Below are 12,500 nucleotides of genomic sequence, written 5' to 3'. Positions count from 1 at the left end.
TGTTTCAGGTGCGTCTGGAGCCGAAGGGGAAGTACTACAACGCCTTCATCCAGGAAGTAGGAACGCACTCGTCAGCTGTCACCGTGTTCATCGAGGAGCTGGGAGAGAAGTAACCCCAAATCTGGGGGGGGGGGGCACTGCCTGGGGGGGGGACAGCTGTTTGACTCAACATGTCCTCTCTGTCTCAGACATCTGGTTCCTCTCACCGATCTCAAACCTGTGAATCCAGTTCCTGCCTGGAACGTTGCAGCTCCTGCCAGGAAAGGAGACCTGGGTACGTTTACACAGAGAGACACACAGAGACACACACAGAGACACACACAGAGACACACACACACAGAGACACAGAGACACAGACACACAGAGAGACACAGAGACACAGACACACAGAGAGACACAGAGACACAGACACACACACAGAGAGACACACAGAGTGTTCTGTGTGTCTCTCAGACTGACTGTTATAACACCTGTAATAACAGAACAGTTATAACACCTGTAATAACAGAACAGTTATAACACCTGTAATAACAGAACAGTTATAACACATGTAATAACAGTTATAACACTTGTAATAACAGTTATAACACCTGTAATAACAGAACAGTTATAACACCTGTAATAACAGAACAGTTATAACACCTGTAATAACAGAAGTTATAACACCTGTAATAACAGTTATAACACCTGTAATAACAGAACAGTTATAACACCTGTAATAACAGAACAGTTATAACACCTGTAATAACAGTTATAACACCTGTAATAACAGTTATAACACCTGTAATAACAGTTATAACACCTGTAATAACAGTTATAACACCTGTAATAACAGAACAGTTATAACACCTGTAATAACAGTTATAACACCTGTAATAACAGAACAGTTATAACACCTGTAATAACAGAACAGTTATAACACCTGTAATAACAGAACAGTTATAACACCTGTAATAACAGTTATAACACCTGTAATAACAGCCCTGTGTCTCCGTCTCTCAGACTCTGACTCTCGTGGTCAGCGCCATCACCGCCACCGGTACTTCAGGAAGTCTCGCGGCAGCAGCGGCATGAAGGGGGCGGAGCTTCTGATGGCGCCGTCGTCCTCGTACGGCGGCCCCCCTCCCTCCGCCCTGCCCCCCCGCTTCCAGCCCGCCGGACACCTGCGCGCCCCCCCTCCCCTCTCTCCGGGCGCCATGACCTACGACCCCTACGCCCCCCCACACCACCACCACGCAGCCGCCAGGCCGCCTCGCTACGGAGCCTCCAGGTGGGAACGCACCGCATCACATGACCTACACCTCATCACATGACCTACACCTCATCACATGACCTACACCTCATCACATGACCTACACCTCATCACATGACCTACACCGCATCACCTGACCGACACGCATCACCTGACCTACACCGCATCACCTGACCTACACCGCATCACCTGACCTACACCTCATCACCTGACCTACACCTCATCACCTGACCTACACGCATCACCTGACCTACACCTCATCACCTGACCTACACCTCATCACCTGACCTACACCTCATCACATGACCTACACGCATCACCTGACCTACACCTCATCACCTGACCTACACGCATCACCTGACCTACACCTCATCACCTGACCTACACGCATCACCTGACCTACACCTCATCACCTGACCTACACGCATCACCTGACCTACACCTCATCACCTGACCTACACCGCATCACATGACCTACACCTCATCACATGACCTACACCTCATCACATGACCTACACCTCATCACATGACCTACACCTCATCACCTGACCTACACCTCATCACATGACCTACACGCATCACCTGACCTACACGCATCACCTGACCTACACCGCATCACCTGACCTACACCGCATCACATGACCTACACCTCATCACATGACCTACACCTCATCACATGACCTACACCTCATCACATGACCTACACCTCATCACATGACCTACACGCATCACCTGACCTACACCGCATCACCTGACCTACACCTCATCACCTGACCTACACCTCATCACATGACCTACACGCATCACATGACCTACACCTCATCACATGACCTACACGCATCACATGACCTACACCGCATCACCTGACCTACACCGCATCACCTGACCTACACCTCATCACCTGACCTACACCTCATCACCTGACCTACACCGCATCACCTGACCTACACCGCATCACCTGACCTACACCGCATCACCTGACCTACACCGCATCACCTGACCTACACCGCATCACCTGACCTACACCTCATCACATGACCTACACGCATCACATGACCTACACCTCATCACATGACCTACACATCTTCACCTGACCTACACCGCATCACATGACCTACACCGCATCACATGACCTACACGCATCACCTGACCTACACGCATGACCTGACCTACACGCATGACCTACACGCATCACCTGACCTACACCTCATCACCTGACCTACACGCATGACCTACACCGCATCACCTGACCTACACCGCATCACCTGACCTACACCGCATCACCTGACCTACACGCATCACCTGACCTACACGCATCACCTGACCTACACGCATGACCTACACGCATCACCTGACCTACACCGCATCACCTGACCTACACCGCATCACCTGACCTACACCGCATCACCTGACCTACACCGCATCACCTGACCTACACCGCATCACCTGACCTACACCTCATCACCTGACCTACACGCATCACCTGACCTACACCGCATCACCTGACCTACACCTCATCACATGACCTACACGCATCACATGACCTACACGCATCACATGACCTACACCGCATCACATGACCTACACCTCATCACATGACCTACACCTCATCACATGACCTACACCTCATCACATGACCTACACCTCATCACCTGACCTACACCGCATCACATGACCTACACCTCATCACATGACCTACACCTCATCACATGACCTACACCGCATCACATGACCTACACCTCATCACCTGACCTACACCTCATCACCTGACCTACACGCATCACATGACCTACACCGCATCACATGACCTACACCTCATCACATGACCTACACCTCATCACATGACCTACACCTCATCACATGACCTACACATCTTCACCTGACCTACACCTCATCACCTGACCTACACCGCATCACATGACCTACACCTCATCACATGACCTACACCTCATCACATGACCTACACCTCATCACCTGACCTACACCTCATCACCTGACCTACACCTCATCACATGACCTACACCGCATCACATGACCTACACCTCATCACCTGACCTACACCTCATCACCTGATCTACACGCATCACCTGACCTACACCGCATCACCTGACCTACACCTCATCACCTGACCTACACCTCATCACCTGATCTACACGCATCACCTGACCTACACCGCATCACCTGACCTACACCTCATCACCTGACCTACACCGCATCACCTGACCTACACGCATCACCTGACCTACACGCATGACCTACACGCATCACCTGACCTACACGCATGACCTACACGCATCACATGACCTACACCTCATCACATGACCTACACGCATCACATGACCTACACCGCATCACATGACCTACACCTCATCACATGACCTACACGCATCACATGACCTACACCTCATCACATGACCTACACCTCATCACATGACCTACACCTCATCACCTGACCTACACCTCATCACCTGACCTACACCTCATCACCTGACCTACACCGCATCACCTGACCTACACGCATCACCTGACCTACACGCATCACCTGACCTACACGCATCACCTGACCTACACCGCATCACATGACCTACACCTCATCACATGACCTACACGCATCACATGACCTACACCTCATCACATGACCTACACCTCATCACATGACCTACACGCATCACCTGACCTACACCGCATCACCTGACCTACACCGCATCACATGACCTACACCTCATCACATGACCTACACCGCATCACATGACCTACACCGCATCACATGACCTACACCTCATCACATGACCTACACGCATCACCTGACCTACACCTCATCACCTGACCTACACCTCATCACCTGACCTACACCTCATCACCTGACCTACACCGCATCACCTGACCTACACCTCATCACCTGACCTACACCGCATCACCTGACCTACACCGCATCACCTGACCTACACCGCATCACCTGACCTACACGCATCACCTGACCTACACGCATCACCTGACCTACACCGCATCACCTGACCTACACCTCATCACCTGACCTACACGCATCACATGACCTACACCTCATCACATGACCTACACGCATCACATGACCTACACGCATCACATGACCTACACCTCATCACATGACCTACACGCATCACATGACCTACACCTCATCACATGACCTACACGCATCACATGACCTACACATCTTCACCTGACCTACACCGCATCACATGACCTACACCTCATCACATGACCTACACCTCATCACATGACCTACACCTCATCACATGACCTACACGCATCACCTGACCTACACGCATGACCTGACCTACACGCATGACCTACACGCATCACCTGACCTACACCGCATCACCTGACCTACACGCATGACCTACACGCATCACCTGACCTACACGCATCACCTGACCTACACGCATCACCTGACCTACACGCATCACCTGACCTACACCGCATCACCTGACCTACACCTCATCACCTGACCTACACCTCATCACCTGATCTACACGCATCACCTGACCTACACCGCATCACCTGACCTACACCTCATCACCTGACCTACACCGCATCACCTGACCTACACGCATCACCTGACCTACACGCATGACCTACACGCATCACCTGACCTACACGCATGACCTACACGCATCACATGACCTACACCTCATCACATGACCTACACGCATCACATGACCTACACCGCATCACATGACCTACACCTCATCACATGACCTACACGCATCACATGACCTACACCTCATCACATGACCTACACCTCATCACATGACCTACACCTCATCACCTGACCTACACCTCATCACCTGACCTACACCTCATCACCTGACCTACACCGCATCACCTGACCTACACGCATCACCTGACCTACACGCATCACCTGACCTACACGCATCACCTGACCTACACCGCATCACATGACCTACACCTCATCACATGACCTACACGCATCACATGACCTACACCTCATCACATGACCTACACCTCATCACATGACCTACACGCATCACCTGACCTACACCGCATCACCTGACCTACACCGCATCACATGACCTACACCTCATCACATGACCTACACCGCATCACATGACCTACACCGCATCACATGACCTACACCTCATCACATGACCTACACGCATCACCTGACCTACACCTCATCACCTGACCTACACCTCATCACCTGACCTACACCTCATCACCTGACCTACACCGCATCACCTGACCTACACCTCATCACCTGACCTACACCGCATCACCTGACCTACACCGCATCACCTGACCTACACCGCATCACCTGACCTACACGCATCACCTGACCTACACGCATCACCTGACCTACACCGCATCACCTGACCTACACCTCATCACCTGACCTACACGCATCACATGACCTACACCTCATCACATGACCTACACGCATCACATGACCTACACGCATCACATGACCTACACCTCATCACATGACCTACACGCATCACATGACCTACACCTCATCACATGACCTACACGCATCACATGACCTACACATCTTCACCTGACCTACACCGCATCACATGACCTACACCTCATCACATGACCTACACCTCATCACATGACCTACACCTCATCACATGACCTACACGCATCACCTGACCTACACGCATGACCTGACCTACACGCATGACCTACACGCATCACCTGACCTACACCGCATCACCTGACCTACACGCATGACCTACACGCATCACCTGACCTACACGCATCACCTGACCTACACGCATCACCTGACCTACACGCATCACCTGACCTACACCGCATCACATGACCTACACCGCATCACCTGACCTACACGCATCACCTGACCTACACGCATCACCTGACCTACACGCATCACCTGACCTACACCGCATCACCTGACCTACACCGCATCACCTGACCTACACCGCATCACATGACCTACACCGCATCACATGACCTACACCTCATCACATGACCTACACCTCATCACCTGACCTACACCGCATCACCTGACCTACACCGCATCACCTGACCTACACCTCATCACCTGACCTACACCGCATCACCTGACCTACACCTCATCACCTGACCTACACCTCATCACCTGACCTACACCTCATCACCTGACCTACACGCATCACCTGACCTACACCGCATCACCTGACCTACACCTCATCACCTGACCTACACCTCATCACATGACCTACACGCATCACATGACCTACACCTCATCACATGACCTACACGCATCACATGACCTACACATCTTCACCTGACCTACACCGCATCACCTGACCTACACGCATGACCTACACGCATCACCTGACCTACACCGCATCACCTGACCTACACCTCATCACCTGACCTACACGCATCACCTGACCTACACGCATGACCTACACGCATCACCTGACCTACACCGCATCACCTGACCTACACCTCATCACCTGACCTACACCTCATCACCTGACCTACACGCATCACCTGACCTACACCTCATCACATGACCTACACGCATCACCTGACCTACACGCATGACCTACACGCATCACCTGACCTACACCGCATCACCTGACCTACACGCATGACCTACACGCATCACCTGACCTACACCGCATCACCTGACCTACACCTCATCACCTGACCTACACCTCATCACCTGACCTACACGCATCACCTGACCTACACCTCATCACATGACCTACACGCATCACATGACCTACACCTCATCACATGACCTACACGCATCACATGACCTACACCTCATCACATGACCTACACCGCATCACATGACCTACACCTCATCACATGACCTACACGCATCACATGACCTACACCTCATCACCTGACCTACACCTCATCACATGACCTACACGCATCACATGACCTACACCTCATCACATGACCTACACCGCATCACATGACCTACACCTCATCACATGACCTACACCTCATCACATGACCTACACGCATCACATGACCTACACCTCATCACATGACCTACACCGCATCACATGACCTACACCTCATCACATGACCTACACCTCATCACATGACCTACACGCATCACATGACCTACACCTCATCACATGACCTACACCGCATCACATGACCTACACCTCATCACATGACCTACACGCATCACATGACCTACACCTCATCACATGACCTACACCGCATCACATGACCTACACCTCATCACATGACCTACACGCATCACATGACCTACACCTCATCACATGACCTACACCTCATCACATGACCTACACCTCATCACCTGACCTACACCTCATCACCTGACCTACACCTCATCACCTGACCTACACCTCATCACCTGACCTACACCTCATCACCTGACCTACACCTCATCACATGACCTACACCGCATCACCTGACCTACACCTCATCACCTGACCTACACCGCATCACCTGACCTACACGCATCACCTGACCTACACGCATCACCTGACCTACACGCATCACCTGACCTACACCGCATCACCTGACCTACACGCATCACCTGACCTACACGCATCACCTGACCTACACGCATCACCTGACCTACACGCATCACCTGACCTACACCTCATCACATGACCTACACCTCATCACATGACCTACACCGCATCACATGACCTACACCGCATCACATGACCTACACCTCATCACATGACCTACACCTCATCACATGACCTACACCGCATCACATGACCTACACCTCATCACATGACTCAGTTTCTCTGTATCTGTCTTTCTCTGTGTGTGTGTGTGTGTGTGTGTGTGTGTGTGTGTGTGTGTCTGTCTTTCTGTGTGTGTGTGTGTGTGTGTGTGTGTGTGTGTGTCTTTCTCTGTGTGTGTGTGTGTGTGTGTCTTTGTGTGTGTGTGTGTGTCTTTCTTTCTCTGTGTGTGTGTGTGTGTGTGTGTGTGTGTTTGTCTTTCTCTCTGTGTGTGTGTGTGTGTGTGTGTGTGTGTGTGTCTTTCTCTGTGTGTGTGTGTGTGTGTGTGTCTTTCTCTGTGTGTGTGTGTGTGTGTGTGTGTGTCTTTCTGTGTGTGTGTGTGTCTTTCTGTGTGTGTGTGTGTGTGTGTGTGTCTTTCTGTGTGTGTGTGTGTGTGTCTTTCTCTGTGTGTGTGTGTGTGTGTGTGTGTGTGTCTTTCTGTGTGTGTGTGTGTGTTGTGGTTCTGGTCAGAAGCTCCACCCGTTTCCTGAACCGTCACCTGATTGGTCCTCAGTTGGCGTATTACCACCCTGGCAGGAGATATTACCATGACTACGATAACTACGCCTTCAGGTCAAGGTAAACACACACATACACACACACACACACACACACACACAGACACACACACACTGCCTGTGATACCCAGATCCAGTGTATATATCAGTTGAAATCACCAACATGTTAAACCGTCAGACAGACAAGATGCTCCTCTGATCCTCAGCAGAGTTGTTGTTGTGGTTACTATGGTTACTGTTGTTGTTGTTGTGGTGTGTTCAGGCGCAGTCGGCGCCAGCTGGCCGCGGCCCTCAACAAAGAGTGTCAGTTTGGTTTCTCTGCGGAGACGGTGGACGAGTCGAGCGACCTGGATGGAAACATCACGTACTACCAGCTGGACAACGGCAGCGAGGCCGTCTTCCCCCCTCTACCGGTGAGAAAACACATTACCTCGTTACCTCAGCCCTCTGAGCAAACACGTTACCTCAGCCCTCTGAGCAAACACGTTACCTCAGCCCTCTGAGCAAACACGTTACCTCGGACCTCTGAGCAAACACGTTACCTCAGCCCTCTGAGCAAACGCCTCGTTACCTCGGACCTCTGAGCAAACACCTTGTTACCTCTGAGCAGCACTCAGGCTGCGTTCAGACTGCAGACTAGGCCTGCATGATTCGGGGAAAAATTTGAATCACGATTTTTTAGGTTAGAATTGATATCACGATTCTCTGCCACGATTTTTTTCTCACGAAGTGTAATGTTTATTGCACACATGAACCATGACTAAACTAAACTAATTGGCAGTACCAAACATAGGTTGTTTTTGGCACCTGTAGCACCTTGAGCATCACCACGAGCCTGTAAACGCAGAGGATCAATGAATACAGGAAATAAAGTACGTAGTAGTGTCTTTCACGATGTGCTTATGGCTCCAGGTAATATTGTGATGATGAAGAAACGAAATGTTGTGCAGCGCTATTGGGAACCAGTGCTTTAGTGAGTGAATTTACACTACCGGTCAAAAGTTTGGGGTCACTTATAAATTTCCATTCCAGACAGAATACCAGCTGAGATCAGTTGCATTGTTTTTTTAATCAAGGCAGCAGTTTTCAGATTACATTATGTGATTACATAATTACTAAAGGGTTCTTCTGTTGGTCACTTCTGTTGTAGACAGAAGTGACTGAAGAAGTGCTTGAAATTCCATGCTTTTTGGTCTAAACGTCATACCCAAATTAAAAGTGGTACAGCTCCCATATACTCTGACCCTCTGGGGTGGGCCTGATATCATTGGAAAGGTGAGTGATGTGGGTGTGTTTGTATATTGTAGTTTTTTGCCTTTTTTCTTTGCACTTTTCAAATGGAAATAAAAAAACGCACAGACATATCTGTAGAAAACAAATCATATAAAATAAATGAGTCTTTTGGATTCTGGATTGTTTCTGTAGTAAGCTGAGACGTGTGGCTAATGCCCTGTGGTGTCTGTCAGCTGTCAGATGTGTTTACAGCAGCGTATTCTAATCATTTTACAGATGGATGACTTGGACAGAAATAAAACCCTCCATTCTAGCCTCTGTAACTCTGTCAGTAAGGTCTAGGAGCATCCTGACACTGGTACCAAAAACTAGAGAGTTTCCTTTCCAATGATACCAGGCACATCCCTGAGTGTCAGAGTACATTTGTGTTCAGAATAATAGCAGTCCAACATCACTAACCTCATAAATCCAATTTTTTTGGTAGAAGTCCTGGGCTGGGATACCTGTTCACAGGTCCAGAAGTTGGTCGACTCCATGCAACACAGATGTGGAGCAGTTCTCAGAAATAATGGTTATCAACTAAATATTAGTGCAGTGAGCCAAAGTAGAGCTAACCCTTCAGACATGTTCAGTTCATACAGTAAATGTTTGAGTTTGTAAAGAAAAATGCAAATACTGCTATTTGTTTGAATAGCCTAATATTCCTTTTTCTTCACTTCCTGTAAAGGTAGAACACAAACCTGATCAATGTTGGTCATGTTTTGATGAGGAGTTGAATGTGCAGTGTTCCCAATGCATTGATATTATGGGATTAAAAGCTATTCTAAGGATTTTGAGCATTATTCACTTTTTTAAACACACTATTATTCTGAACACAATTATATATGGGAACTGTACCACTTTTAATTTGGGTATGACGTTTAGACTAAAAAGCATGGAATTCAAGTGTTTCTTCAGCCACTTCTGTCTACAACAGTCGAGAACCCTTTTTACATTATGTAATCACATAATGTAATCTGAAAACTGCTGCCCTGATTAAAAAGCCAACGCAACTGATCTCAGCTGGTATTCTGTCTGGAATGGACATTTCCAAGTGACCCCAAACCTTTGACCGGTAGTGTAGATTATCTGAATCAGAAGACTTTATTGTTCCTCGGGGGAACATTGTTAAGTTGCAGTTGCTCAAAGTCAGATTTAAGATAAAAAGTCAACACTGTATAATTTTCAAGGCGTAACGACTTCTGGACCAATGAACACAAGACATTATGAAGTGTGAAATACATTTTCTACACATGGAGGTCCATGTACCGGTACACATGGAGGTCCATGTACCGGTACGGAGGTCCATGTACCGGTACACACGGAGGTCCATGTACCGGTACGGAGGTCCATGTACCGGTACACACGGAGGTCCATGTACCGGTACACACGGAGGTCCATGTACCGGTACACACGGAGGTCCATGTACCGGTACGGAGGTCCATGTACCGGTACACATGGAGGTCCATGTACCGGTACACACGGAGGTCCATGTACCGGTACACACGGAGGTCCATGTACCGGTACACATGGAGGTCCATGTACCGGTACGGAGGTCCATGTACCGGTACACATGGAGGTCCATGTACCGGTACGGAGGTCCATGTACCGGTACACACGGAGGTCCATGTACCGGTACACATGGAGGTCCATGTACCGGTACGGAGGTCCATGTACCGGTACACATGGAGGTCCATGTACCGGTACGGAGGTCCATGTACCGGTACACATGGAGGTCCATGTACCGGTACACATGGAGGTCCATGTACCGGTACGGAGGTCCATGTACCGGTACACATGGAGGTCCATGTACCGGTACACATGGAGGTCCATGTACCGGTACACATGGAGGTCCATGTACCGGTACAGAGGTCCATGCGTACCGGTACACATGGAGGTCCATGTACCGGTACACATGGAGGTCCATGTACCGGTACAGAGGTCCATGTACCGGTACTGAGGTCCATGCGTACCGGTACACATGGAGGTCCATGTACCGGTACACATGGAGGTCCATGCGTACCGGTACAGAGATCCATGCGTACCGGTACACATGGAGGTCCATGTACCGGTACACATGGAGGTCCATGTACCGGTACAGAGGTCCATGTACCGGTACTGAGGTCCATGCGTACCGGTACACATGGAGGTCCATGTACCGGTACACATGGAGGTCCATGCGTACCGGTACAGAGATCCATGCGTACCGGTACACATGGAGGTCCATGTACCGGTACGGAGGTCCATGCGTACCGGTACGGAGGTCCATGCGTACCGGTACAGAGGTCCATGCCTACTGGTACGGAGGTCCATGCACCGGTACCCAAATGTTCCACAAGTTGAGCAGGAAAACAGAGAACTCAACTTGAATAAGTGAGTTGGAGGTGAAATGTTCTGTTATTGCTGCTGCAGGACCAATCACTGAATGACCTTTCACTACCACGCCTGAGAACCGCGTCAATAGAAATTATCTGAGAGAGAGAGAGAGACAGACAGAAAGAAGAGTAAATGTAAAGATGAAATGGGCTGAATTTAAATGACGTTAATGTAATGGTGGTTTCCTGTAATGTGTCTGGTCCCTCAGGGCCCGGCTGGAGCCCCGCCCCCCTCCATGGGAGCCCCCCCCCCTCCGTCTGGCTCCGCCTACCGTGTTCAGAGAGGCTCGGCGCCATCGGCGGCTCCGCCCGGAAACACCGCCGTCTGTTCATCAGAGGAGGACCAGGAGGA

The 12,500-nt window shown here is 50.0% G+C and overlaps 2 protein-coding genes across 8 annotated transcripts in view; one reads left to right on the top strand and one right to left on the bottom strand.

The window, feature by feature from the left end:
* LOC116049192 (receptor-interacting serine/threonine-protein kinase 3-like) overlaps window positions 1-12,500 on the bottom strand; it is a 286,056-nt gene that overhangs the window by 129,364 nt on the left and 144,192 nt on the right. The gene's annotated exons all lie outside the window — the stretch shown is intronic.
* alg13 (ALG13 UDP-N-acetylglucosaminyltransferase subunit) overlaps window positions 1-12,500 on the top strand; it is a 48,263-nt gene that overhangs the window by 18,079 nt on the left and 17,684 nt on the right. For 5 of the 6 annotated variants that reach the window (XM_036000543.1, XM_036000540.1, XM_036000538.1 and 2 more), the window contains exons 12-17: window positions 9-109; window positions 189-274; window positions 1,003-1,270; window positions 8,455-8,562; window positions 8,764-8,914; window positions 12,358-12,500. The exon at window positions 12,358-12,500 is cut by the window's right edge and continues 23 nt beyond it. In XM_036000543.1, the coding sequence (XP_035856436.1) occupies window positions 9-109; window positions 189-274; window positions 1,003-1,270; window positions 8,455-8,562; window positions 8,764-8,914; window positions 12,358-12,500 (857 nt within the window). The remainder of the gene's footprint in view (window positions 1-8; window positions 110-188; window positions 275-1,002; window positions 1,271-8,454; window positions 8,563-8,763; window positions 8,915-12,357) is intronic. The other variant, XM_036000541.1, reaches the window with a different exon arrangement.

Source organism: Sander lucioperca, chromosome 4, assembly GCF_008315115.2.
Source record: "Sander lucioperca isolate FBNREF2018 chromosome 4, SLUC_FBN_1.2, whole genome shotgun sequence".
NCBI classification, from domain to species: Eukaryota; Metazoa; Chordata; class Actinopteri; order Perciformes; family Percidae; genus Sander; species Sander lucioperca.
The sequence above is the reverse complement of the archived record's forward strand: the minus strand, read 5'-3'. Positions and strand labels throughout refer to the sequence as shown.